At 34.2% G+C, this 27,978-nt stretch overlaps 1 protein-coding gene across 27 annotated transcripts in view; it reads left to right on the top strand.

Moving 5' to 3' along the window:
* RIMS1 (regulating synaptic membrane exocytosis 1) overlaps positions 1–27,978 on the top strand; it is a 307,924-nt gene that overhangs the window by 192,263 nt on the left and 87,683 nt on the right. For 4 of the 27 annotated variants that reach the window (XM_066547435.1, XM_066547433.1, XM_066547424.1 and 1 more), the window contains exons 11-19: positions 86–198; positions 1,243–1,373; positions 1,695–1,866; positions 1,996–2,152; positions 3,209–3,280; positions 9,354–9,510; positions 10,001–10,126; positions 14,068–14,130; positions 18,322–18,411. In XM_066547435.1, coding sequence (XP_066403532.1) covers positions 86–198; positions 1,243–1,373; positions 1,695–1,866; positions 1,996–2,152; positions 3,209–3,280; positions 9,354–9,510; positions 10,001–10,126; positions 14,068–14,130; positions 18,322–18,411 — 1,081 coding nt within the window. Of the gene's footprint in view, positions 1–85; positions 199–1,242; positions 1,374–1,694; positions 1,867–1,995; positions 2,153–3,208; positions 3,281–9,350; positions 9,511–10,000; positions 10,127–14,067; positions 14,131–17,327; positions 17,406–17,744; positions 17,859–18,321; positions 18,412–23,764; positions 23,849–27,784; positions 27,863–27,978 lie in introns of all 27 variants that reach the window. The other 23 variants (XM_066547434.1, XM_066547432.1, XM_066547423.1 and 20 more) reach the window with 11 other exon arrangements.

Here is a 27,978-nt window from a genome sequence, read left to right as displayed (position 1 = left end):
AATTTTATACAATTCAAAGAAAAAGCAGTTCATAAGTTATCCAAATTTTGGATGGTAATTTCATGTTTTTCTCATGTGGTTTTAGGTTCAAGTTCTTTTGAATCTCAGAAGATGGAAAGACCTTCTATTTCTGTTATATCTCCGACTAGCCCTGGAGCCCTACGGGATGCACCTCAGGTCCTACCAGGGCAGCTTTCTGTGAGCATGTTTTGTTTTTCTTGGGTGTTTAATGGAAATCTATGAAGTGCTGGTCCTTCATCCCTGCACATTCCAAAGGCCTGTTGGGAGGCCAAGAGAAATGTTCAGTGTTGGTAAAGATTAACATTTTTCAAAAGTTTTTTGATGGCCTCTGGATGCAATAACAAGACCTGACTGTAATCATAGCAGACATAAGAAATTTTTGTCTTAATACACCAAAGAGTGCAGGAATTTTCATTGAGAAGAGCCCATAAAAGTGTCTTGAAACTTGTCATTTTGTAGCTTCTGCACTGAAAATAGTGACTTTACTGTACATGTCCAGTATCCAGTGCTCTGCAGATTCAAGCATAGTATCACTGTTTTCTTTATGAAAGCATTTAAAGGCCTGTATATTTGTTAAGCATTACACTATTCAGTAATGCATTTTAATTTTGATACATCTTGGAACTTTCTTGTAATACTAATTGAAGTCCTGCTTATCAAATATACTGTCAGTACTTAAACTTTGTTTTCCACATTTCTAATTTTTTTATATTGATCGTATTACTTCAGGAGTATTCAGCAGGCTTAAAAATTTCCTAACATTATGATTCTCTTAAGAAATTATGTAGCTCTATATTATTGTTTCCATAAACACTTTTGAAAATGTTACAAATCTGAGTAGATAGATTTCAGCTATACCTTGAGATTAGATGCAGGCAGAGTTTTCTCTTTAATGTAGCATTTAAGGTGCAGAGCTAAGACCTGCTGGTTTAGGTGCACTTACAGTTCTAAGATTATGCAATGAGTACAATAAACAATGGGAGCATAATCAGGCATCATAATTTTATTATGCTGTGATAAGTATAAAATTCTTGGTATATACCATCATCTTTTCCATCTAAACTAATAAAATATTAAGGGATCTTAAATGAAATATATCTCATTGTCTCTGGGGAAAAAAAACAACAGTTACTTTTACATTGTGGTTATTTTTGATGCAATCTGAAAATTCTGTTTCTTCTCCATTTTCAGTAATGTTTTCTGGTAACTTGATTCCTGTAGGTAAAACTCTGGTATGACAAAGTGGGACATCAGTTAATAGTAAATGTTCTACAGGCAACAGATTTGCCAACAAGAGTAGATGGGCGCCCCAGAAATCCCTATGTAAAAATGTATTTTCTTCCAGACAGAAGGTAACAGTATTCCAGTTCATAAAATTATGTTTTAATTTACCATGTATTGAATCAGCTTTTAATGAATGCTTATGAAGAACTCCTTTTTACAATTTTTTATAGCTAGATTATTTATAACAAAAAATTACACTTGAATCATACAAGTCAGTATCAATTTAACTTTTTAGTCTTTTTTAAGAATGTGATCCACTGTGCAGAAAATGCTTTCTTCATTTAGGCAATATTGCCTAAGAGAAAATGAAAACAGTTACATGCTGATGAGTATATGGTATTTTCTGATTTATCTCTATGAATAATTTACAAAAAATACTTATGTTTCAGTGATAAAAGTAAAAGAAGGACCAAAACAGTAAAGAAAAGTCTAGAGCCAAAATGGAATCAAACTTTTCTCTACTCACATGTACATCGTAGAGATTTTAGAGAACGAATGCTTGAAATCACAGTATGGGATCAGCCAAGAGTACAAGAAGAAGAGAGTGAATTTCTTGGAGAGGTGATGCATGCAATCACATTTCTTCTGAGTTCATTGTTTGGTTTTGAGTAGATTTGCATATGTATTTTGTGTGTGTGTTTCTCTGTGTGCCTTCAAAGTAAAATTGAAACCTGATGATTTTTCTGCTAGATTCTTATAGAGCTGGAGACAGCACTTTTAGATGATGAACCACATTGGTATAAGCTACAGACACATGATGAATCTTCACTACCTCTGCCTCAGCCATCACCATTCATGCCAAGAAGACATGTTCATGGTGGAGAGAGCACTAGCAAAAAATTACAAAGTAGGTCCAAATTCCATTAAGGTCTCTTAAATTTTAAATTAGAAGTGATGGATATGGTGTAATGGTACTTAAATTCCAAATAAAATAAAAAAATACTATTTCATAGTCCTTAAAAGTAATGAAAATGTGTGGCAGGAACACAATTTAAATTATGACATTTTGACATGTCAGCCTTACAACTGTGCCGTATAACGTTCAAGTGTGTGAAACCTGCTGGAATTGATTTGGCTTTCATTAGCAAAAAAAATTTTTATGCTCATTAAAGTGTACTTTTGCAGAAAAGAGAAATTTTATTAATGTATTTTGGAGGTACAGTTATTTTCATGAGTCTGATTTCAGGTTTGTATCAGGCACGTTAAAAGGAGATATTTCAAAGGAGATATTGTAGTTTCTCTGTTCATTTAAACTAAGATTTACTTAGAAATATGAAAGATGTAGGGGATTATTTTAAAATGCATTTCCAAGCTATTTTTCTAAAACATGGAAGTCATTCACTCCAGACTATGCATAGAAAATAGTTGTACATTCAGGAATGAACTATAAGTATGTGTTACTGCTGTAATTGCTGCATAGATGCCCAAACTCAGGATATGTATAGAGAGAGAAAATGAAAGGTTAGTTTTTGTGAGATATTTGAGCTCTTCTAAAGGCTGGCAGTGCTGTTTCCTCTTCCTCTCTCTCACCATATGTTGCCTCATCTCCTTTCCTGTTTAGGAAGCTGATTCAGCATATTCACTGAAGTAGCACAAAAATGTTTTTTTTTTTCCTTTACTTGAGTTTTGCTTTTGGAGGCTTACAAAGATAATCTATCCTAGTGGAGGATTACTGAGGACTTGAGGGGAAGAGAAAGGGAAAGGAGGCTGCAGCAGCTGTAAGATGTTAAATTGGCTCAGCTGTCTTCTGAAGCATCAGTTAGTCACTGCAGTTGAGGTCTCCTTCTCTATTGTTTTGACTTAAAATCATCTTTTGGTTTCATTATTTTGTTGAATGAACATATTTTTACATATTATAACATGACCAGATGTTCAGGTATTTGTTTACCTTACTGTTGTGCAGGATCTCGGCCAATCAGTGATAGTGACATCTCAGATTTTGATGTTGATGATGGTATTGGAGTTGTTCCTCCAGGTGCGTGGATGAACAGCATGGTCCTGCTTTCTTCTTCTTTTTTGCTTGTCTGGATTTTTATTTCTTTATAATATTTTGGAATATTGAGGATACTGGTTTTAGAGAGTGCATTGTGGGAAAAAACAGTTTTCCTGATTGTTCCATGGTACCTGTCCCATACCTGGTAAATGAAAAGTTTCTACTATTCATTCATTTATATTTATTTTGCATATCACTCTTCATATGGGGCCCACTGGTTTCTTCAAATTGATTAATTTCTTACTGTGTAATGCTCCAAGCATTATTTAAAATGCAAATTAAATGTAAAAGTCTCCCACATTTTAAAATAATTAAGATTTCAGTTTTTATTGAAAGCATTTTTAAAATTATTTTTGCTTTTTGCTTTAAACTTAGATTTAATGCAGTCTTCCATGGACTTGTTGATAATGCATGGCTATAGATTAAGATGCATGCAGCATGGCTATATTTTTTATAGTTTTCATAAGCTTTCATGAACTATCATTACCCTAAATGTTCATAAATATTTACTTGTAGAGACTGTCATGGTTTGACTTTTAGTTCAGCATTTCTACTTACTGAAAATCTTGAGGATTATCTTGGATACCACATGCTTCTAGTTCTCATTCACTGTTGCCACAAGTCAGATAAATATCTTTCCCAATTGTTCCAAGCTAGCTGGAGAGTCGCTCTGTCATTGTCAGCACTAAATCAGTTTTTCTGTGGATCTTCCTGATGAAAGCAACTGAATTAAATCGTGGTGTGTTTAAAATAATCTCACAGTTTATTTATCCACGATATAACTTTGCAAATAAACCACATATCACATATCTTATAAATGCTGTATCCTCTTGATATTAGCTGAGACAAATTATCCTTCCTTTGATGTTGATAGGGTTCTTTTCTTATTTTATATACTTTGCACCTCAGTCCCCAAGACAGAAATTCATTTATGTATGCCTAATTATGATATTTGATATTTTTACATCAGCAGAGAGAGTGAGCATTCAAAATTAAATATAAAAAAAGGCTCTTAAATATTTCTCATGGCTTTTTTTTTTTGAGGTTTTTTTTTTGTAGTTGAAAATGGAGATACTGGTATTTCTTTGTAGACTTACTTGTGTTTAAAGTTTAAGTATATTCTATTAAGAACTGGGGCTTTTTTTCCACTGCCAGTCCTTTCATGCATCCAGTTGAAATAAATAATTTTCCCCCTGTCAGGAAGCATTCAAAGTTGTCCAGCTGCATGTATTGGACTTTGTTCACTGGGCCAGCATTTGAGAAACTGAGTCTTATTGACATTTCTTTGGACTTCAGGCTCAGGTGTGCCTTTGAGGAATGCACAGATCTAAACTTTCTCAGCAATCGCTGTAGAAAATAGCAGGATTTAATTTTTAAAACTGGATTTTCAATTATCTGAGAGTCTCCAAGTTAAAAATTGAAGGGCATAGTGAGGAAGCTCCTTCTGAAGTCCACCCAATCAGAAACATTCTGCTAGCTCACTTGACCAAACACACGTTTGTCCATTTTGAGTTGAATTGGCACATTTGTTTGGCAGTTCTAAGTGGAGTTCAGCTGTTCATGATTCCTATGGGAAGTGGATATGCATGTAAGTGTGTGGGATTTGTTGGATATACAACCTGAGTTCTTTAAAGGGAGTTAGACTTTAGGCACAGGGACAAAGAAAATTTGAGTCATCTGCCACAAAGCTATGAAAGCCTAGACAATGTATGAAAATGTGTTTTGCAAAAAGACCTGAAAAAGTTTTCCAATCCCAATGTCTTTCAAATTGTTTGAGAACCTTAGGCGCAGATTCACAAATGTGACTGGAGATCAAGTTCATGTATATTCACTTCTGCCCTCCTGTCCAACCTTCTTAACTTGCCTCATTGCTAAATTGTTAAGCCTTTGGACTGCTCCCTTTTTTTGCACAGAATGAGTACTGCAGTGTCTTCTCCCTAAAGTAAACTCCTTTGTTAAAACTAAGCTCCATGCAAGTTCCTTGTTTTTCTGCAGGGTCTTTACCCCTGCCCTCCCCCTGCCCTTCAGTACCATGGTTCTCAATAGAGTGCAGCCCAGCTCTTGTCTGGTTCAGATTTCTCACACATTCTCTTGCACAGCATGCACGTGGGAAGGAAGAGAAAATATCCACATTTCCCTTTAATGTAATATGGTGGTGCCCCATTTTGGAATAGCCTTTATTGGCTTCAACCAGATTAGTCTAGTTTTAAGATATCCTTCTCAAGGGAAGTAAGAACATCAAAATTGAGTTAACAACACTTGACTTATAAGAAAATATTTCCCTTTGAAGACTTGTCCAAGCTGTAGGCTGCCAGCTTCTCCAGGAGAATCCTGGGGAAACAGTGTACAAGATTTTAATAATTTAGAGTAAACAGCATCCATAGCCTTTCTCCCGTCCAATAAGAGTGACCTTGTCATAGAAGGAGATCAGGTTAGTCAGGCAGAATCTTCCTGAAAGTTATTAATTTTCTTTTTTTTCCTGAAGTATTGAGAGAAAAAAAGGAAGTTACTTAGCCCCTTTAATATCTCAAGATTTTCAAAAAGGTTATTGCTCATTTTCTAATAAATAAACACATGACTACAAAATGTAAAACCACAAAATTTCACTTCATCTCCATGCAAGCTAAAAACATGAAGGAAAATAGTTTTGCTAATTTAACTAACCTTGAAAATTCATAAAACTATAATTTCACATGTTTTATCAATTGCTAAGGTAAATGTAGTATTAGAATTTAGTAATAACAAAGAAAACTATTTTCCTAGAAGTTTCAGCAGCTGCAAATAATAACTTCTTGTCAGTGGAAGATTGTTACATTAAAAATAGTACTACTTTAATAAATTCCAAAATATTTTAAGAAAAGTATTTTTCCCTTGTTATATCACTAATTAGTGAATCTTATCTTTCATGTAATTAGACCATCCTCATTTATTAGTAGTACCTTGCAGTGATATACATCTCCTTTTTTAATCAGCTCTTAGATATGTTCATAAAAGTTTATATCAACAGCTGAAAGCAATTTGAAGCTCAGGTTTAACAAAAATGATTTTGACAGGGTTTTTGTGGTATGCTGACATCCGTCTACACGAAGAAAATATTCTTTTAAGTCTCTCAACCTCTACATATATGAGAGATGCTCAAGTCTCTTAAGTAAGTTTGTGATCCTGAGCTGTTCTTACACCAGTCACTCTGTCTCTGTATTGTACTGGCCAGCCCAGTACTTCATAAGGGTCAGTGAAAGTTTTAATAAAATCTGAACATGTTTTCAGACCAATCTATTTAACCAAGCCTTCAGTAACTTCCTTAATTAAAAACAAAACAAAAAAGCTCTGATATACAGTTGGCAATATCCCCAGTTGTATTTTTAACAAGCTGCATTGTTTATTCTGTGGGTAACTCTTCAGAGCAGTTGATTTTTCTGTCACATGTAACCTGTATAAATGTATTTGCCTTCCTCCTGTAGCAGCAGGGTGACATCAATACACTATCTTTTCCTTGTCTGTATTGTCTTTAAGAAAAAATAATATAATTCAGGTATCAAACATTTGCTAGATCCATTTTCATCATCCATCCTGCATTCATTTCCTGTCACACCTGACAGTTTCCCATGAGCAACTGAGAAACTTCTGCATAAATTACCATCAGCTTGGTTGCTGCTATCCTGCTGGTCCATGCAAAATTTTTCTCTGCTCACCCTGAAGAGCACAGAGCGTTTGTATTTGAGGATATGAGGAAATGTTACTGTTGCTGTCACTGTCATGGTCACTGAAGGTATGGGTGTGATGTGACCAGTTTGACAATTCTTGAATTAATACTTGGGATAACTATGAATTACTGTCTCTGTTCTGTCAGCTTTGTGTGCACACACTGCATAAATTTCAGGTATTGTTCCTGAGATAGCTTGGCTGTGCAAAGTATATAACATAAAATCATCTTTCTATACTAGACTTCTACAGGAGAATCTTATGTACAGTTTTTTAGGGAGACTAGAAATATATTTTAAATTTAAATCTATATTTCATTTTCTAAACTTAAGTTGTATGTGTTTTAGTAGAATTGCTTAAAGATTGAAAAGATGTTTAGGATTTCTTTGGTTTTAGTGTTTAATACATGTAAACTGCTCTTCCTACTGATACAGATGACAGGATTTTTTCTAACACAAGCTTATTTGGAAAATTAATTATCTTTTTGCAAATGCAGCTTAGATTTAGTTATCCAGGAAAAGGGAACACATCCACCTTTTGTTATATATTTTCTTCCTCTCACAAAAGACCTAGACAATTTCTGCAGCAATCCTGGGTCATGAATCTCCATTGAAGTCCTGGGGGAGTCCCCCTTTTGCTTCACAATCTGCACCCAATCCTTGTCCTGAGATCAGGGCGATCCTCATGTTTCTTTGTAATTTTATTACAGAACTCTGAAACACTTTTTTGGCAGCAACACAACATACCAAAACCTGCAGAACACTGGAGTCCTACTTTGTTAAAAGGTTGACAAACCCCAGTAGATAGTTTCATGCGTGTTGTCAATTTTTAGAGGCCATTTAGGGCGCATTGGTAAACTTTTACACATTTGGGGAAAAAAGTGTGAATGCTGCTTTGATGTTTGTGGCCAGGGTTGAAACCTGCAGCTAAAGAAGTTATGAAATGTCATTGAATGCATGATCAAGCCTCATGCAGACTCTGCATACAGGGCACACTTTTAAAAGAGGGACTGTTTGTAATTTTGTAGAAGTCCAGAGAAGAGCTAGAAGAATTATAAAAATTATATAAAATATGAAAAAAACCCTCAAAGTTAAAACCCTGTAGTGAGATCCATAAAAAGTGCAATTTATTTAATTTATTAAATTTCTCCAATTGACAATTGGGTGACAAAATCATAGCTTTTTCCTGCATGAAAAGAGGATTTCTGATAGAAGCTGTTTTTTTTTTTAGCTGAACAAAATCACACATTACAGTAACTTTAATTCTAGACAAATTCAGAGAAGAAAAACTATTATTTGGATAACTAAGTAAGAATTTGTAAAGTGATTAAAGGATGATTTAAGGGATGACTTTCTGTATCATTAAGGGATTTTCTGTCAAGGGATTCTTGTAATCTTATTTAAATGTCTAGAAATGAGCAAGTGAAGTCTCAGCAGATCTCCTTAGGTTCTTTTGGAAAATTAACAGGTACCTTTTGAAAGCTGTTATCTTACTAAGCTTCATTGTCTGTTTTAGGAAGGGAGTCAAAATGTATAACAAAGCTAAGAGTGTGCTACATAGAAAAAGTCACAACAATGTTGAAATATTGAAAATGTGCTAACATTCCACTGGGTTTTTTTTAATCCTATTTAAAAATACTATGTGATTTTTTTTTGCTTAATCACAATATTTGGAAAAAAATATTCTGCACAGTATGCAACACCCAATATTCAGCATACTATACTCTAGATCCTAATAGTTTTTCTAGGTAGGTGGCTTTGGCCAAATTCATTAGGAGAATATCTCTAATGGAAATAAGAGGCAGAAAGATGCTTTATATATAAGCAGCCCTGTGTGAGTCAATGCTGTTGTAGGCATTGACAGTCGCATAGATTATCAATCTTTATGGAATGCTGTTTACTTTAAAAAAATTATATAGCTAGACTATAATAGCAAACTTGCCATTCAGATAAGATCAATTGTCATAGTAATGTCTTTGATTTTTTTTTCTTGGCAGTAAGTAGCTACTTTTAACCAATTTTTAGTTGAGGCAAACCTGATCTGTTTAGGTTCCTTTCAAATATTTCTTTATATACACAAAATACCCAGAATATTCTTCCCCAAGTAAGAAAACTGCTCCACATCTTCCAGTACATCAAGAAGTCTCATTTTTTCAGTCTCTGTACATGTAGACATTTAAAGGTAATGCTACTGGTTTATTCTGCATGATACATTGGGATGTACAACAGCTGAGTGATGACCTGAAAGTTGTGTAAGCGTTTGGATACGTGCTCCTGGAAGTCTAGTCATCTGAATTCTTTCTAAAGACAGACCATTAGTTTCTAATTGCCTTTTGTTACCCTCTTGCCAGTAGGTTATAGGTCTAGTACTAGAGAAAGTAAATCCACAACGCTAACTGTGCCAGAGCAGCAGAGAACAACAACGCATCATCGTTCACGTTCCGTGTCTCCTCACCGTGGTGACGATCAGGGCAGGCCCCGTTCACGTTTACCAAATGTGCCATTACAGAGGTAGGCACCTCCAGTGAAACTCAACGTGCTTTCATGTTTGTATAATTGTTTGTGTCATTATTAACTTTTCTCTTGTTCAGGAATTTTTCACAATTTTAAAGCTTGGTTTTTCTATCTTAATTTATTACTGCAATATTTGAACTTGATATATGCTTTCATTATTCACTCAAGAGCAGTCATGGGATGAATCATAACTTCGTAAGACTTACCTCTTTTTACTCATATCTTCTCTGTGATTCATCATCTGTGTACCATAACTAATATATAGGTTTGGAAATTTTTTCAGTCAGTGGCAGAATCTTCTTTGAAGCTACTTAAGAATATTTGTAGGATAATAGTGGCATGTATAAATTGCATAATTTTTAATGGCATTCTTTCAGAAATCATGGATTAATAATTTATGATTAAAGAATTCCTTCAACCAGCTTGTACTGTGATCCATTGTTATTAATGAGAAAACAAGATTATCATACATACTTCTGCTTTTCAGGAGTTTAGATGAAATTCATCAGATGAGAAGATCACGTTCTCCAACTAGACACCATGATGCCTCCAGAACTCCAGTTGATTACAGATCCAGAGAGATGGACAGTCAGTATTTGTCTGATCAAGAAAGGTACATTGTCAGCCTGAACATGGATAAAAGTTTAGAAATGTTGTCAGTTTGCCTAATTTTCAAGTTTTCATTAGAAATGTGACTAATAGCAATGGGGAAGGGAGAGAATTCATCCTAACTGATAGATCTAGTGCCGCTGTTAAATTGTCTTTACCCTTTCTTTTGGTAAAACTGTGTACTGGGTTGACAGTAATTGCAGGTATCTAGACAAATGATTCTTGTCTCTCTTTCCTAGGTATTCTACTGCTTTTTCCCAAATGAAGCCCAGAGATTTTTGCTAGAAAGCCATGCATCTTCATGTATGCTCTAGGCCTTCCTGTAATACCAGAATTTACCAGTTGTGCTGGTAAATTTACAAGCAAAATGCCAGACATTAACTCCTCCTAGCTGGGAGTTGGAGGCATGCTAATTTGAATTCATATGCTTATAAATTTTGGACACCTATGGGTACAGTCTCCCAGCATCTTATGTAACATTCTGGTGAACTTTGTACATTACCCAGGCATAGTAAGGATAGTTGCAGTACTAGTTGTAGGGTACAAAAATTTCCAGTCTTAGATATGTGACACAAACACATCTCTCCCTGTCATGGAGTGTCTACACTCAAAGAAGGCTTGGCCTCCCCTCGTAAGCACTGTTTTCAGGTATTCTGATAAAATGGAAGAAATTAGAATTTCTTTTTAGTTTAGACCTGCAAAAAAAGCTTAGAAAGCTATTTCAGCTCAGCAGTTGTGAAAAATAATGAGTCAGATTATCAATCTTTATGGGATGTTGTTTACTTTTAAAAAATCGTATAGCTAGACTTTAGTAGCAAACTTACCATTCAGATAGGATCAAATGTCATAGTAATGTCTTTGATTTTTTTTTTCTTGGCAGTAATTAACTACTTTTAGAACTAAGTGTAACAGAATCTTTCCCTATAATCCAGTAAATTCCATATGGAACATACATTTCATAGTGACATGAAAAGACGTAAACATTAAACCATAAAAATCTCTGGAAATCTCTGGCCAGATTTGAAGCAATACAAAGACTGAATAACAGATGGCTCTTGCAGTTCAGCTAGTTCAGTTTTGTATATGATCTTGCCTGTTTTACCTTTGTAGTGTGGTAACACAGGTGTGGGAACTATTGAGTAATATGGTACATTTAAAAATTCAAATAGGCAAGAAGTGTGTACAGAATTGACTAAATTGGATTTTTGCACTGAATTTTCTTTCAGAGGTGAATTAAAATTGTTTTTAAGTATAGTAGTCAGATTTATAGTTAGGCTAATTCAAGTAATGTCCACTTGTTGCAGGTTTTTTCTGGTTTTTTTTTTTGGGGCAGTGATATATTCAAAAGATTTCTGAAGATATTGCATTGATTTGTTATTAATCAGATTGGAAGAGAAAAAGGCTTTAAAAAGTAGCTTTTGTCAGTATAAATATAGACAGCTGTCTAGAAATTTCTCTTTTAGTAAAGCCTCAAACCTGGACATAACTGGTGATATATCCATGGATTATGGCTGGAGAGGAGCTGGGTTTACCCTGAGCCTTTCCTGGGGATGAGCAATGGGCTTCTGGATTTGTTTAGAGTCTTCAATTCTTTTCAGTGTTCACAAAACTTTTTTGGAAGTTTAAAAGTCAGACATGAAAGATGTACGTGGCTTATTTGCAGGATTTAAAGATGGGTCCATGTACTTGTGTTCTTGAATAATAATCTTGTATGCAGTGGTCTCCTTTTCCCCATTTTCCTTTTCATCTTTTCCTTCAGATTTCGTCAGTTGTGAAGTCTGTTTAGTTCTGGCTGGTTTTGCCAGCTTTCAGTACAAAAGAATAGCATCATATGAAAGATTCGAACCAGGTTTTGTTAAGAAAGATCCTCTGTCACATCCAAGAATTAAAAAACCCAACATCATTAAATATTATGGATCAGTATCAAGAGTAGTGTAGATATTATGTGTTGTGCATACTAAACCCTTCACCTAAACAAGTACATTCACATAGATATCTAATGTAAACTTGACTTGAAAGCTGAGGAACTACCCAATAATTGCATGCCAGAGATTACAGTTGCTGATTCGTTTCAAAAATTTTCTCAATTATCTGTTAATGGTTCAAAATCAATATTAAATCATAATATAGGTCTTTGTAAAAATAGGTACTACCACTCTCTTACAGAAGCATCTGTTGCAATAAGTTTCCAGTGGAACTTAGTTGTCCACTTCAGCAGTATTATATATATTTATATACATATATATATATATATGAATATATATACACTTTTAGGAAAAGCCTTTTATTAGGAAACCATTATTCAATTTTCAAAAGAATGACACTTTTTTTTGTGTTTCTTTTATTCCTAAGTAAAATCTCTTAATTATGAGTGTAGAAAACATTTGTTAAGAATAGTAATCTCTATTTTAAATGTCTCCCAAAACAGAATTAATTTATCAGAGAACTGCATATTCTCACAATATTGGTAATCTTCTTGATGGATTCTTTTACTCTTTTTTTTTTTTAACTAGAAAATTTCATGGTGAATTTTTTATTTTATATCACTTTTCAGGATGACTTTTTTATCAGTGTTTGCTTTGGGCCAATTACAATAGATACTCTTTGGCTTAGGAAAGGTAAATATTAACAAAGTACCCTATGATTTAATGTGGACTTTGCATCTACTTTGCAACTCTAAATAAAATAGTAACTTTTTTCCTAAAATCCATAGTTTTTAATCTGAAAAGATGCATATAAATTCTGTCTGAGTTTATGAATAGAAATTTGACTTAGAAAGAAAATTTAAAAATTCAATTCAACCCTAGTTTATATTGTTGCATCAAGCTAGCAGCTCCAGATGTAATTAAATCTTACATGAGTCACAAGCCATTATTTCAGTCTGCCTTGTTTAGAATTTTAGGTAAATAATGCCTGTAGTGTATCAATGAAATGCATCATTTTATAATGACATGAAGTGTGAAACACATTGAACAACTGCTACTTTATCTGTCTTGTAATATTTTCTCTCTTTTTTTTTTTTTTGCCATAGTACTTCATGGGATTCCCTGCTTCTTTTAAAATTAGCATGTTTCCATGAAGCTTACCTTTAATTTCATATTTACAATGATAGGAGTTTTGGAGCTTGCTCTTTCTGATTGTGTTGAAGTGCATAAAACTACAGGCTTATTCAAGGAATATTTCATATCATAGTCATATTTACCATAGGCATAAATATGCATTAATTTTACCATCTTGCTGGCTATAGTATGTGTTTGCTTACAATATAATTAAAATAGAATAGATAGCTGATTTTCCTTAATTTGAGAGAATAAGAAAAAAAAGTCTGATGGCTGATTAGTTTTTTTATTTGTTTCTTTAGGATTATCATTACAAAAACCTTTTAAGAGCTATGAGTCAGAATTTCTGTTTGGCCCAACACAATATTTCAAATGAACATATATTTTTGATTTTCCCTAAAGGGTGACTGGTTATTCTTCCCATAAACCAACCTGCATTATGTCATTATCAAACCTTCACTGCTTTTACCTGTATGATTTTGTAGCTTAGGAAGCCACAAAACCCAACACAAAGCAAACAACAGACATCTTTCTTTTTTTTCCTAAAGCAGTTCTCCATTAATTAGTTCATGAGACAGGAGGTTATTAGAAAACTGTAGCCATTTTACGTTGTTTCATCATGAAGAGCTCTGAAAAAGTAGTTCTGAATTTAAAAGAAAAATATCACAGAAGGAGGTGCCACACTAAAATGAGCTTGTTGAAAATGAGTTATTACATGCATTTTTTGACTCATATTTTGAGACATGCAGTCTTATCAGACTATCTATCTGGGTGAATGCTTCTCATTTCTTTTGATGTTTTCATTTGCTTATCATTGGCATAACCCATGTCATCTAATGCTTCATAACTATATCTGTTTCACTCACCACCCATCCTGTCTGTGCAGTGAGCTTCTTATGCTGCCCAGAGCAAAGCGAGGAAGAAGTGCAGAGTGCCTACACACCATCAGGTAAATACAGGAGTGTGGGAATCACAAACACACCTGCTTAGTTCTGCCCACTTTGTGTGCCCAACATTTTCTCCATGGTGTATTTAGACCCAGTACATAAAGAACTTCCCAGTACATTGTGATCCAGATGTCAGTCGTTCTTTTTTTGTTTGTTTTAATTTAGATTCAGATGTGTGTATCTGTTTTTGAACCTCAGTAGTAAGGACTAAAGTAGTTGAAGAAACTTTGGTTTTGCAGTTGTATTTTCTGGTAGATTTTCTGTCTAGTCACAAAAGTCCTGATCTCCCAATGCATGAGCATTGTAATAATTTCAAACATTGGTTTTTTAGTTGGTTTTGTTTTCTTTTATTTGCATTTTTATGTTTATATAACAGCCATGCACAATTAAACAGTCTTTGCTTGTTGTGACACCTGATCTCATGCTGATTTAGTCACCTGCAGAGGAATAAATCCTGTTGTACAAGGGCTTACTGGAAGTCCTGGATTTGAGGGGTTTTGTATCACTTGTTTTGGCATCTAAAAATTGTTCTATAAATTGGATCCACATGTAAACTTTGTAGTTTGGGCCCATCTTCAGTCTTCTTTAATCTCTTGTTTCAAAGCTAGGAACTCCCTGTCTTACCACTTTCCAGAGTTGTGAAACTAAACAGGACTGAAATATCTTTATCTAAAAAATCAAAGTCTGCTCCCCCACCTTTTTTACCGCCATGTCTGTCAACTGTGTTAAAAACCCATGACATTGTGTAGAACATTTGTCCTTTACCATAAATGAAATTGTAGGTTGAAGTTAAAGTAGTTAACCATTTAACTAAGTCAGCCAGGTGGTTATCCTTTGTCCCCTCAGGATCTGGGTGTTGATGAGAGTTTTGTGCCAGTGCTAAATGTTTAAAATCACCAAATGTTAAACTATGTTGTCTAGTGCTATTATTCTTTTATTTAGTTTAGGATTTTCTCTTACAAAGTACTGTTTATTTTTTAAATGTCTTGGATTGCTTTAATTCTCATTATCAAATTTGAAGCAGTATTGAAGATGCTGTGATAACGGTTTTGTTATAAAGCCAAGTAGTATAAAAAATACTAAATAAATATGTAAGCTTTCAAAAAAATCTGCATCAGGGAAGCTGTTAAATTAAGTTTTTGTTATCAGTAGAAATATTATCAGTAGAAATATTCTCATTCTTGTACTTCGGCTAAAAAGACTTTTTCATCAAGATTTTAATTTTAGAATTTATTAATTTATTTAACTTCTTGTTATTTTATGTCTTTGTCCAGCCATTAGCTTTCCAATAGCTTTACAAATCTACCAAACCAGTCTGGTCACAGCAAAAAGTTCTGCACAATTTTTTCTAAGTTGTGTCCTTTTTGTAAGGACAGCAATAGAGTTAGGTAATAGCTACACTGAATTCAGAGCCTACAGCACTTCCTTGCTTTTTTCTTTATTCCATTTAATGCTACAGTATTTTTGTGATCAAAAAACACCAAAAATCACCCTTTAAAAGTAATAGTAGTGGTATACTGTAAACAAGGATGATGCTTAAAATAATGTATTGAAGATGAATAGAAAAATGATAGATGACAATTGATTAATTCTTCTAAATTTAACTCTGAGGCTTATACACCCCAATTCCAACTAAACTGCCAATACACATTATTGAAAGAATAGTTTTGAAAACAGTTTCAGCAAAAATTTGTTCTATGCCATCTTCTGTCCTTTCTTATTTCTAGTGACCTGACATTTATTCATGTTAGAAATTTTTAAGGCTTTATCCTTGTTTTCTAGTCAGCTTGCTGAACAATGGTTTAATTAGCCTTGAGACAGCTTCAGCTTAAAATGGGAAAGAAATGTTAATGGCTTCATGTTAAATGAAAGAAATTAGGTAGTCCAAGCTACAGAGTTAAGATATATGGTGAGTTTAATGGAATACCAGTTTGAAATACTAGTCCTAGCTATCCATCCTGTTGCTCTGTATGCAATTATTAACTACTAGATATGGTGGAAAGCTGTGTACCTATGCTATAGATCATGAGTTGCCACATTCCATGTTTTAGATCACCCCTACTTTTATTGGTAACATCTGCCCATGTGCCAGGATTGGCCTGATGGCAGCCATTCCTTTTTTCCTCCTGTGCAATGTTACAGTGACCTCTGATAGAGAATTCACCAGTGGTGACCACTAAACCCATACAAGAAGAGTCAAAGCTCCTTAAATCCTTTAGGGTTTTACAAACACTGATGTTTCCAGGCAGAGAGTTGATTCATCTGTCTGTGACACAGCAAGGTTTCTAATGTTGATCTGCTGTGCTTTGGCCCAAGGCTCAACAGGAATGAAATGTCTTGTCAGGACAGACTGCTGCAAAATCCTCAAGCCTGCTGGTTCTTCTCCTAGTAGTTCCATAGTTGTGCCCTAGTAGGGTATATGGAAAATTGTTAGAATGTTGTTACTAACCCTTAGCCATTAAATGGCCATAATTCTCATTCAGCAGCCACTGTCTGCCTTTAAATTTCTCTCTTGTTCAATGGGAAGAGCTGGCTGATAAACATTTCCTTCTCTAAAATCTATGATGATATTAGACAGTTGTCAAGTGACACAGTGCTGCTGTGTTGGCTGATGCAGTACTTCTCCTAAATTTTTGAATTATCTTATAATTAATAACATTTAATTACTGGTAAATTTTCAAGCTGATACGCCACTTTAAAAAGACCTCCACATTCAAAAAATTCAGCTGCTAATCTGTAATTAAATTTTTGATACTATATATCCCTGTTTTAGTGAGACTTTCATGCTTAACTACTGAAGAGGTAAAAATTTCTGCAGGTCTAAGTAAGGCATCACTAAGAGAAATAAAAAGTAATTTAATATAAACTTAATACAGTCTGCATATTTTAATTTAAAGTATCTAAACAAGGAATATATACTACTTCCTTTTCAAGATAACATCTGAGCTGTACTAGCATTGACATAAGTTCTTGCACTTTATTAAGAAAAGGGTTAATACAAAATTTTTCCCCCCAGATAGCTGTCACAGTACTTCAGAAAAACATAGATGAGATATCTACTCCTACAGCTATACAATATAATAGAATATTATGCATTTATTTCATGTTCTGGTCAGTCTTGGCTTGCCTTTACCTGTCTTTTTATTTCTGGCATTTTTTTCTGTTGTCCTTTGTTCTTTTCTGACCCACCACATTTCAGAAGTCCTGTTAGGCACTATAAAACATTACCACCCAAGATGCCTTTACTAGAAAATGGTACTCATTGGAACCTATACAGGTAAGAAGTATTTAGAGTCCCCTTTAAGTAGTTAGCTTCTTTTTAAAAAAATAAATAGACTTCCCTTGTTAAAGAAAAAATAACAAAATGTTTCCTACATTTTTGTGACTGAGAGATAAGGGATAAAATCCTAAAATAACTTCATCTAGTTATTTAAACTAACACCTATGTTACAAAAAAAACCTAAACCAAACTACTTTGTAATAGTTGGACTTGTCTTCACTGTTAAAATTATATGTTGCATGTTTTTTCTCTATTGCATTCTTTTGTTTATGTATGAGATTTCTGTTACATGTTAAATTTCTTTTCATTTTGTTTAAATAATTTTAATTTACAAAGCTCAACTCTTCCTGCATGTGCTAAGACCAAACCCGTGATTAGACAGGATATTTCACTCCTTCATGATTGCCTTAATTTACGAATATCGAAATTTGGAGATGATCTACTGGTTAGGTAAGACACTGAGGATTAATCCCCCCACTTGTTTGGTATCTAATATGGATTTGGCAGAATAAATGAGCTTCACTGTAAAGGGATTTCACATGACATATAGTGGATCACATTATTTTGTGTTGGCTTAAAACTTATTGCTGTTAATAAGGATATGACTTTATTGTTTGATATTTCTCATTCCACTTTTCTTGCAAGTGGATGCTGTTCTGTCTCATTCAGTTTTAAACATTTCAATGATATTTGCAAAAAATTTCTCGCAGCCTTTTGTTTGCTTTTATTTTCTGAACAAATCTTGACACAATCATCCAGTCAACCCTTTTACGTTTTCCTTAATTAAATCATTGTGATTCTACATTTTCTGTAAAGAGAGCATTATTTTATGAGTTAATATCTAACATTGTATTCCTTTCTTTGTTTTCTTTTTCTTTCTCTTCTACCATTGGATGCAATGCACTGGCACTAGTGAACTGCAGCCCTCCCTTGACAGGGCTAGGAGTGCTAGTACCAACTGCTTGAGACCAGATACTAGTTTGCATTCACCAGAACGAGAAAGGTATAAAATAAAAACTTATGAATTTCTTGTCATCTGTGCTGGTGATCTTTATAAGTTTTGTTTTTCTTCATATGACTATTCCACATTCTTGTACATTTCTTGTCTGCTTTGGTATTTGTAGACATTTTTGCTCCTGTATTCATGTATGTCATGTAAATTGTGTGTTGGAGTTTATGACCGCTTCCGGCTACTTCCTTTGTTTTAGCTCAAGCTGATGTTCATTGTTTACAAAAGTCCTCAGTATGCTGATAATAGCATTGCAGTGTTAAGTATTTTGAAACTACCACTTGGTTGTGATTCTTCATCATCATTTGCTAAAAAGCATTACATCTGTTTTTGCTTGTTCTGTGGACTGCTAATAAAGCGGTGGCCTAAATTAGAAAATACGACAAAACTTTCACATTTCAAACCAGAACTGTATCAATACTGATATATTTCTTATAGAACAGCATAACATCATTGCTTTCTTTAACCTGGTGCATCTGCTTTTGCAAGGTGGATAACTGCATTAAGGTTTTTTTTGCTCTGATATTATATTAAGGTTCACATGAGTCTTAAGACATGTTTGCTATTTAAATGAAATATTATTTTGTCATATACATTGTGCAGGCATGTTATGGATGCTTTCTGTACTTTCACAATTACAATAGCTTGATTCAAAATTTTAGGTGAATCAAATGCAAGTGGTGTTAAAAAGGTGATTCCACAAGAGAACTTTTCATTGCTATCCATGTTTTTGGTTAAGAATTATACCACATTAGAGTGAGATTTTAGGCTCACTAAGGGTAATAATAGGCTCCCTTTGCATGGGAATAGGACAGAATTATATTTTAGTCTGTCCAGTACATGTTTAACTAGTATGGAAGTTAATAGTGCTTTTTTAGTCAATACACAGTGTGGTGTTTGTAACAGTTATGTTATTTTCTTTATTGTGGGGCAGGATGCACTAAGAAGGCACTTTCCTCTTTAAGATAGGGTTTCACCTGAGTTTTTTGTTTAAAATTTCCCTTTCCTTTCTCCCTGCTTCCTGCTGCTCCTTGGTTGGAACTGTGCTTTTTCTAAAGTTATGCTCTTGTTGCAGAGAAGGGACTAATGTTCTCCTGAGGTGTCCCTGATGGATCTACAGTAGTTTATTCCTTTTTAAGTCTGAGCTCAAGACATTACAGAAAATATGAACATGGTTGTTAAAAAACAATTAAAAACATACAGAGTCAATCAGAATGAAACACAGATATTTTTCTAGATATTATTAAAAAATATTGTAGCATCACATTAATTACTAAGTGTCTACATGCAGCAGTGTCTACATACAGCTGCCTTCATCTAAAAGCAGTTACTTAATGTAATTGCATATAAATGTGAGCAGTGTGTTCTGTACTTTCTTCAAGATGCCCCCCATCAAGTTGAATATTCAATGAAACACTAACTGGTAATTATAAACTGTCTAGTAAAAATTTTATACTCCAAACTACATCTGTCCTGATGTGAAGTAGTTCTACTATGCCTTTGGAATTCATGTCCACCTCTGTCCACAGGGCACTGTGCAGAATCTGCCTTATTTTGCGTGAGCAGAAGGATGTATATAAAGGAAAGTGTTTAGTCTGTATTAGTGGCCTCTGTTGCTACTAAACACGTGGTTTTGCCTAATCATCAGTGGGTCTGATCCAGAAAAAAATTGCCCATCACTGTGAAAGTTTTTCTTAGCTTTTAGCAGTCGTAAATAGGATGTTTTGACTTGGTATCCTTCATAGAGCAGAAAAGTTCTTGTTAAGGCAATTGATATTCAATTTTTTCTTGATTATTTCATTGAAAATATTAAGGTATGTGTGGCTTTGGCAGAGGATTTTTTTTCCTTTCTTGTGACATAGAAGATTTTCTTATGCAGCCCAAATTTTGGAGGAGCATGTTATATTTAATATATAAACCCCACCAAATTAATATTTTTGTTTTGGGGAACATAAATTTTAGATTATTTAATTCTCCTCTGTTGAATGTGGAATCTGCTTACACTTGAACATGAAGTTAGTCATCAGTTGCATGTGATGATAGAGGAGTCTTTAGTCTGAGGAACACAGAATTAAGTTCAGGATCTGTAGAAAGCATTTTGCTTCTGTGCTGGACAAGATGAGAACAAAAGATTTAAAATACAGTAAGACAAGTTCACCTTAAGCGGTAGGAAATATCTTCTGAAAGTAATTGTAGTGAAACACTAAACAAAATTAAAATTACAATGTAATAGACAATATGGAAAAGGTTGTTTCATTACTGGAGACTTAGAGGAGATGAGACACTTGTCAGGTCTAGAATTGATCCATCAAAGAGAAGCACTCTAAGGTTTTGTGAAGTCCAATCTACAGCCCTTTCTCAGTATATTTGAGAGACTCATGTTGAAGATGTTACTTGTTTTCATGTTGTTTCTTCTCCCTTCTTCCCTCCCGGAATGACAGCATTGCAGGTACTATACAGGCTTCTAAATACACCTTTGTATATTTAACAAAATTAGGAATATACTTACCTATGGAAAATTCTACTTACTCCCCCTCACCTTTTGACTCAGAGGGTATGAATTAGATTATATTTGAGAACAAGAGCTAAAATAAACCACATTTTAACAAAATGGTAGTGTTATAACAGATGGACAGTAGAGCTCTATTTGTCTCTGTCACTGATTTGATGGAAACAGTTTTGATCCTTGAATTTTATACAATGTCATTTATGTCATTTGGAATGGTCAGAGTAGTTACTGGTTTTTAAGACACTGCCTTGCCAGTAAAAGTCAGTCTGTTGACTTGCTTATACCAGCAGAAAACTACTTTCAGCTCTATATATGAATTTGTGATATGAAAGTCTAGTTAGTTTCAGTATAGCAAAACCAAAAAACAGTGAGGACAGAACTTTTCTCCTCCTATAAGTTCCATCATTTGACCAAGTCCATATAACTTGATTGACAAACTGACCTTGCCTTGACACATACATGCTAAAATTTTTTGTTATATGTACTGATTTTGTACAGAGTTTAATTCTTCATTTACTTCTCTTTTGCACAGTACACTCTAGGACATTCAAAAATATCGATCCCCTTCTAATACCTCTATGCAGTTGCACCATACCTGCCTTTTTTTTTCCTCTTCCCACCATCTACCCTCTACTTATTCCAAGCTGTTTTGTTACTTTGGTTTTTTTTCCAAAGTGTTTCTGTGGTTGAAGTTCCTTTCATGATCTGCAAGGCATCTTTAAGTTTATAAAATGTACTCTATTGCCATTGAAAGTGTTTTTCCTGCTACTGCTTCATTATGCTCTTTTTCATTTTTATCCTTTTCACTGTGTCTCAAAATTTCTGCTTCTTTCCTTGTAAATTGGGTGCTATTTCTTTAGAATGGAGAAATTTCTTTTCAACACCCAATCTCTGCTCAGGAAAACACCTAGACATGAGGTTCAAGGGCAGACTCTGAACTGATTTAGGAATGGTTTCTTATCATAAAAGCGTGTTCCCCAGACTGATTTAAGACTGCAGTCAGTGATAGTTAATAATATGTAGTGTGGCTATTATTTACCCTCTAAATTTCTGCTGTTGCAAGCACTTATATGTGTGTTAGCACAAGAACAGTTGCACTGATTTGTACTTCTAGTATTGGCTTTTGGCCTGAGACATCACTTAGTGGAGGTCTGAGCAAATAAAACTGAGGAGCACAGCCCAGGGATTAGGTCATGTACAAGGGTCAGCAAACCTGCAAAATACAGCCCCACAGCTGTGTTAGATTTGTTCTGAGGTGCTTCACTGCAGTGGGAATCAAAACAGGATGTTTGTCATCAGCTGGCCACTACTAGCTAAACAAGAGACAAAGATCAGCAGTTACCTGCTACCTTATCATGAACAGGTACCAGGGAGGTTGATCGAATTAAAGCTTGTCCTGAATTCATGTTGATTTTTATATTGCATGCCCTTAACAGTTATGTCAAATACCCCCATTTCCATTTAAAATTATGCACAGTGAAATAACTGTTTGCATTAGGTCTGTGCCATACTGTCTCTCTGGCTCTTTCCAAGCATGTACAGAAGTAGGTAGTTACGTGTTGGTGTTGTACTGTGGCTCACAGTCATTCGGCATTCAATGAAAGAACCATGTTCTGAAAATTCCTACTGAATTACCTAGTTAATTCTTTCAAATGCTCTTTAATTTCTGTAGTGGATATCAGCATATTAAGGGCTTTGACTGAGTGCACTGATGCATTAACATTTTCTTTAACTCTTGCTTTGGAGAGAAAAAGAAGCTAACTACTAACAACTTATTTGCTCTTGAAACATCTGAAAGACCTACCTAACTGTACAAATAATGCTCATGTCCCTAAAACCTTTGTTATTTGCATGTTCCATAAATCAAACCCTTTTCCTTATTACATGGACTGGAAGAATGCCTCAGAAAGGGAAATATTAGATACTTGTGCTGAGTTTATGCAAACATATTTGTCAATAAATCAGGTTTTTTTGGTATTGTAAATTGTTATGCATTCAATTGTTGCATTACAAACAAATGACATCCCAAAAAAAATAAGCATAAGTCTATCTTATAGTATTTATAATTCTGAAGTGAATTAGATTTTCAAGAAAAAAAAGCTCATAATACACCAGTTTTAATTCTCAATTCAGGTCCTTTTTGTTGACATTAGTTGTGTTACATAATGTCCTTACATGTACTGCAGAGATAAAGAGAAATGAATAGTAGAGGAAGCTGGCTGCCCACGCTTTTAGGATATGTTTTCAAATGATAAAAAATTACTCCAGTAATTGCACACAAATATGTGTAGCTTAGTTTTAGTTAAATAATTTACCTGTATTCTTTCACTGCATTCCAGAAAAGGGTGACTTTATGCCCTAGAACTTTTATCATAATTAACAGTCCTACATTTTTACTGAGATTACATTTTTCTGTGTAAATAGCTAGGAGGGATGGGATTAGCAAAATACCAAGATAATGATCATCATACAGTCTTAAAAGTCTTTTCTAATTTGGAATTCCAGCTTCCTACACAAATGACAGGCTTTTAGGTAGTCAAGCATTTGAGAATATTTGAAAACTTAAAAAACTTAATGGTACACCGTATAGAAGATTTATATTGGTCTAAATTCTGCATCTTTGGGCACACCTTCTTTTCATTTCAGATGTGATGTTTTTGCATTAAGCAGCCTTAATTAAAGTATACTTGGGTATTAGAAAGCTGTTAGAAAAAATAATTAAATTACTCACTTTCATTACTTTTTTGGGGTATTTTTCCAGTCCGAAATCCCATATATTTAATTTTACCACAAACTAAATACCGTATTTTTTTCCTGTTTTATTGAACGGGCAAGCAGGGGTAGATGGTCCCCCTCCCTAGAGAGGAGACGACCTACTAGTCCCAGGATTCATATCCAGCATGCATCTCCGGAGGATGACAGGTACTAGTCAGCTCCTCCCAGCTGAAAAATGCCTTACTGCATCTTGCACTCTCAGAGGAGTACACTGAAATTTAGAGGTGTGCATTTGTGTGGAGACTTGCAATCTCCAGCAGCCCAAAATAAAACAGCAGTTTAGGTATCATCTCTGCATTTTGTTGAGCTGTTATAAAGCACAGAAGAATGAACATCTTTTCAAGTTTTCTGTTTGTCTGAATAGTCACAAGGCACGAAATATGATGTCTGGTACAAGAGAACATCATCTGTGTTAATGTTCTTTTGTCTGTCTTTACCTGCTTCTGTAAATGGTGCTGGTGCTTTCACTGTGGTGCTTTATAATGTGATAAATACTTGTTGTAGAGCATATTCTTGTGTATATGTTTGTTTTCATTGGTTTTGGTTTTCCTTTTTTCAACGAACTGTTCCTAATGGGAAAAAACCCCACAGGCTGATATGCTGGAGGTCTTATTAACATTTTGTAGTTGATGTATATAAAAATTGGCACTCTTGTAAATTCTGTCCAAATCAGGATGGCCTCCATGGAGCAGGTTTTCCTAATAAGGTAGGTTTTGATTAAGAGCATCAGGGCTCTAAGTAAATTTTTATGCTGATTATCATCTATGATTAATAGAAGCACCTTTGTTTTTTACTTCTCACAAGCTTTCTAATCACATGAGTTTTGGTATCCCATTGCTTTGGCAGCAGTAATTTTTTCTTTGTTATTTTATTTCCAGATAGGTATTTTAAGCAGACATTGTAATTTATATTTAAGTGCAATTTCAGAATTTTTCTCTCAGTATTTTGTATTACAGTAACTGACAGGACACAGATTAATGTAAATACAGATTAATATAAATAATCTTTACATGAACTTATGAAGTTGCATTCAAAACTGTAAGACTGAAATACCAGTGGTGCCAGTCCGAACCTTCTGCTAAAGTCTACCCACAGTACTGACATTTTTACTGTGATTTATCTTGTTTACTTGATACTGGAAATACTCCACTCAGACCAGGTGGGAGGAGTGTAACTGTGTGTGGGTAGTATTTTCTTTTTTTTAATTGGAGTTAAACAACATTATAAATTACAGAATTAAAGTAGTGAAACATCATTTTGAAGCTGTCCTCCCTTACAGATACTGCATTTCCAGAATCCTCCCTTACAGATACCGCATTTCCAGAAATTTTGCCAACACATCCCTTTGATGGGACAGCTACTAAGAGTTTAGAAATGTACTTTATGTCTTTTAGGCATTTTTAAGTAATTTTGGTTCTCATTTTTTGAGTCAATTGAAAGACTGTCTTTGACTTCAGGGTATCAGACTTGAAAAAAATCAGTGAAATAAGGTTTTCCTCTAAATACTTCCATTTTCAATGCCAAATAGTAAGCCTTTTTACATCAGCTGAAATTTTGTGGAGAAAGGCTGAAATCATCCAATGCCCACTAGCAAATATTTTACAATGAAACATCTGTAGGATATGGAATATGTAATGGCAAGGTTTTTGAGATGGATAAACAGGAGTCTGATTTTCTATGTGAAATCAGTGCCGACCTGTGTTTGTAAGTCTTGCATGCAATCTGGTCACCAAAACCCAGTGATGATGAGCACAGAAGGAATTAAAGCTAACCTCAATGCTGATGGGTGTTTGCAGTCTATGAGTTCTAGGATTTTCTCCAATATTAGGAGAAGTTCTGAGAACATTGAGTTTTTTGCATATCTATAGAGAGAACATCAGTGAAGCAATCAAAGGTGCTTTACCTTTGTTCTCTACTCTTAAGTTTACATTTGTTCTGATTAATTCACATAGTTATTGCAGTGGGCCAATACTACTCAGTTCGATAATTAAAGTTTTTTCAAGATATGCTTGTATCAATTTGACAGCTCCAGTGTAGTGGCTGTTAGGGAATGACTGATGGATCAGCAGGCATAACAAACCAACTGCTTATCGCAGCTTTGAATTATATTTCACAGATTAATTGACTTTGACATACTTCATCTTAATCTTCATTTGAGTACCTTACAGATTTATGTTGCAAATGGGTCCAATTTGCATTTAGAGTGGAATCAAGATCTATTTATGAATACATTTCTTAAATCCATGACTTATGCATTATTTCTAATTTTGACAAATTATTTTTTTTCAACATTGTATTTCTTTCTAATGGTTATTAACATAAGTTTTGATAAAATTTTTGGCAAGATTGTTCTTCTGGAATTTGCTCACTTGCCATATCAGGAAGTGTCTCCTTGATACGTTGATGAGAAGACATGAGTTAAGTATTATTTCAGTGTTAAAAATTTGGAAATGTTTGGTATCATTTATTTCTATAAGATATTTTGAAGGATAGTTTTTCTTTTGGATTTGATAGCATAATTCCTTGAAAGTTTTTTTTGTTTTTTATTAGAAATTAGGAAGTCTAAATGTCTAATGTCTACAGTGTAGAGAGATGGGTATCTGGAGATCTGTGAAATTTAAGTGATGATAAAAACAAGGTGAATGAAAGCTGAGTATTTAATGGTAGGTGATTTTTTTTTTCAGATTGTTCATTTGGAAAAATCTGCATATAATATCAGCATATAACCAAGACTGGATAAAATAAACCTTTAAAAAAAGGAATTCTCATATATTTTCATTTAAAAGAAGTGTAGCTTCTGTCAGTCATGCATGCATGTGTAAGAATGCTTGTCCCAGAGTCACCTGAAGCCAGCTGCAGAGCAAGTGCCCTCTGGTACTTGCAGGTACCATGCAGATCCAGCCTTTAAGAAAACTTTAGTAAAAGTCAGGAAGTGTTGAACATGACATTCCTGGTGGCCACATAAAGTAACACTCACTGCAAATCACTGAGGGCTCCTTTACAAGACAGTAAGAAATAATTTAAAAATACTGGACACTGAATTGTATAACAATGTTATGTTTTCATTTCAGAAGTAGTAATTTTTAATTTCTGTAGGCATATTATCAAATTTCTGTGTGTAGATTTGTTGACGCAGTTACATATACTGAGGCACATAGAATTTTGGAACATGAACTGTAAATAGCTTGTCTGTATGTAAAACAATATGTAGTGTTTGCCTAAATATGATATATATTGTTCAATGATTTGGTGTGACAGTTGGAAGATTTATGATCTTCGGGAGAAATTTTAGCCATTCCTGACCCTACTGGGTATAGATGCAGATATATTACAAAACTTAGGTTATTAGTGGACCACAAATTTTGCTGAGTTTTCTCATTATAATTCAAATTTGATATTTGAAAAAAAAAATTCCATTCACAGATCATCATATATTTCATTAAAAACTAATAATAAAGCAACAAGATAATAATATTTTTTCCAGATTCAAAGCTGTGAAGAAATTCTGCAGCTTCAGCAGAAATTAAAATTCCATAGAAATTCGGAGATATTCTTATATACTTTTAATTTTTAAAAAAATCTGAGTCAGTTATTCTACTTCACTCTTGAATTACTGAAAATTGTTACTGTAGCAGACTGGCAATGGAACATGAAGGTTTCATCAAAATGCATGAAATTAGGAAATTTACTTGCATTTTCAGGAGAATTTCACAATTTAATGACAAAATATGTATCTTCTTGAGCAAAGAGGTTTTTTATATGTTTATATATTCTCAAGAAGGATGATTGCGCCTTAAATTAAAAAACAGCACTGCCATTCAGCATGTAGAGCATAATGGTTTTTAAAACTACTGTTGTGGCTTTCATTCTGTACATCTTTACATCTTAGACTGTTGATGTCACATCTAAAATTTTATAGTGTTTGGAATAGGAAAATGAGAAATACAGCTTTTTTCAGTAGATAGTGACTTAATGCTTTTTGTTTATATATTTGCCTGCATGTCTGCACCTTCACTGCATGTGACCATCTCTGTTTCTGCTCATTCCGTCCAATTCACATCCATGTTTCCAAATATTGTGAAGAACAAGGACCCTGGAGTTTTGCATTCCAAAACAGGACAGTGTAGACCACCTAAGTGCTAAACCTGGAGCAGCACAGAGGTATCCTTATTTACTCAAATCATAGATCAAAGTAAATGAGGTATTGGTTATAGTATATTCTTCATGTGCTCTACATACTTTCACACATTTCTTTTTATTTTTTTCCCTGTTTTATG

Source organism: Molothrus aeneus, chromosome 3, assembly GCF_037042795.1.
Source record: "Molothrus aeneus isolate 106 chromosome 3, BPBGC_Maene_1.0, whole genome shotgun sequence".
NCBI lineage: Eukaryota > Metazoa > Chordata > Aves > Passeriformes > Icteridae > Molothrus > Molothrus aeneus.
Note: the sequence above shows the minus strand (reverse complement) of the source record. Positions and strands in the feature narration are given on the sequence as shown.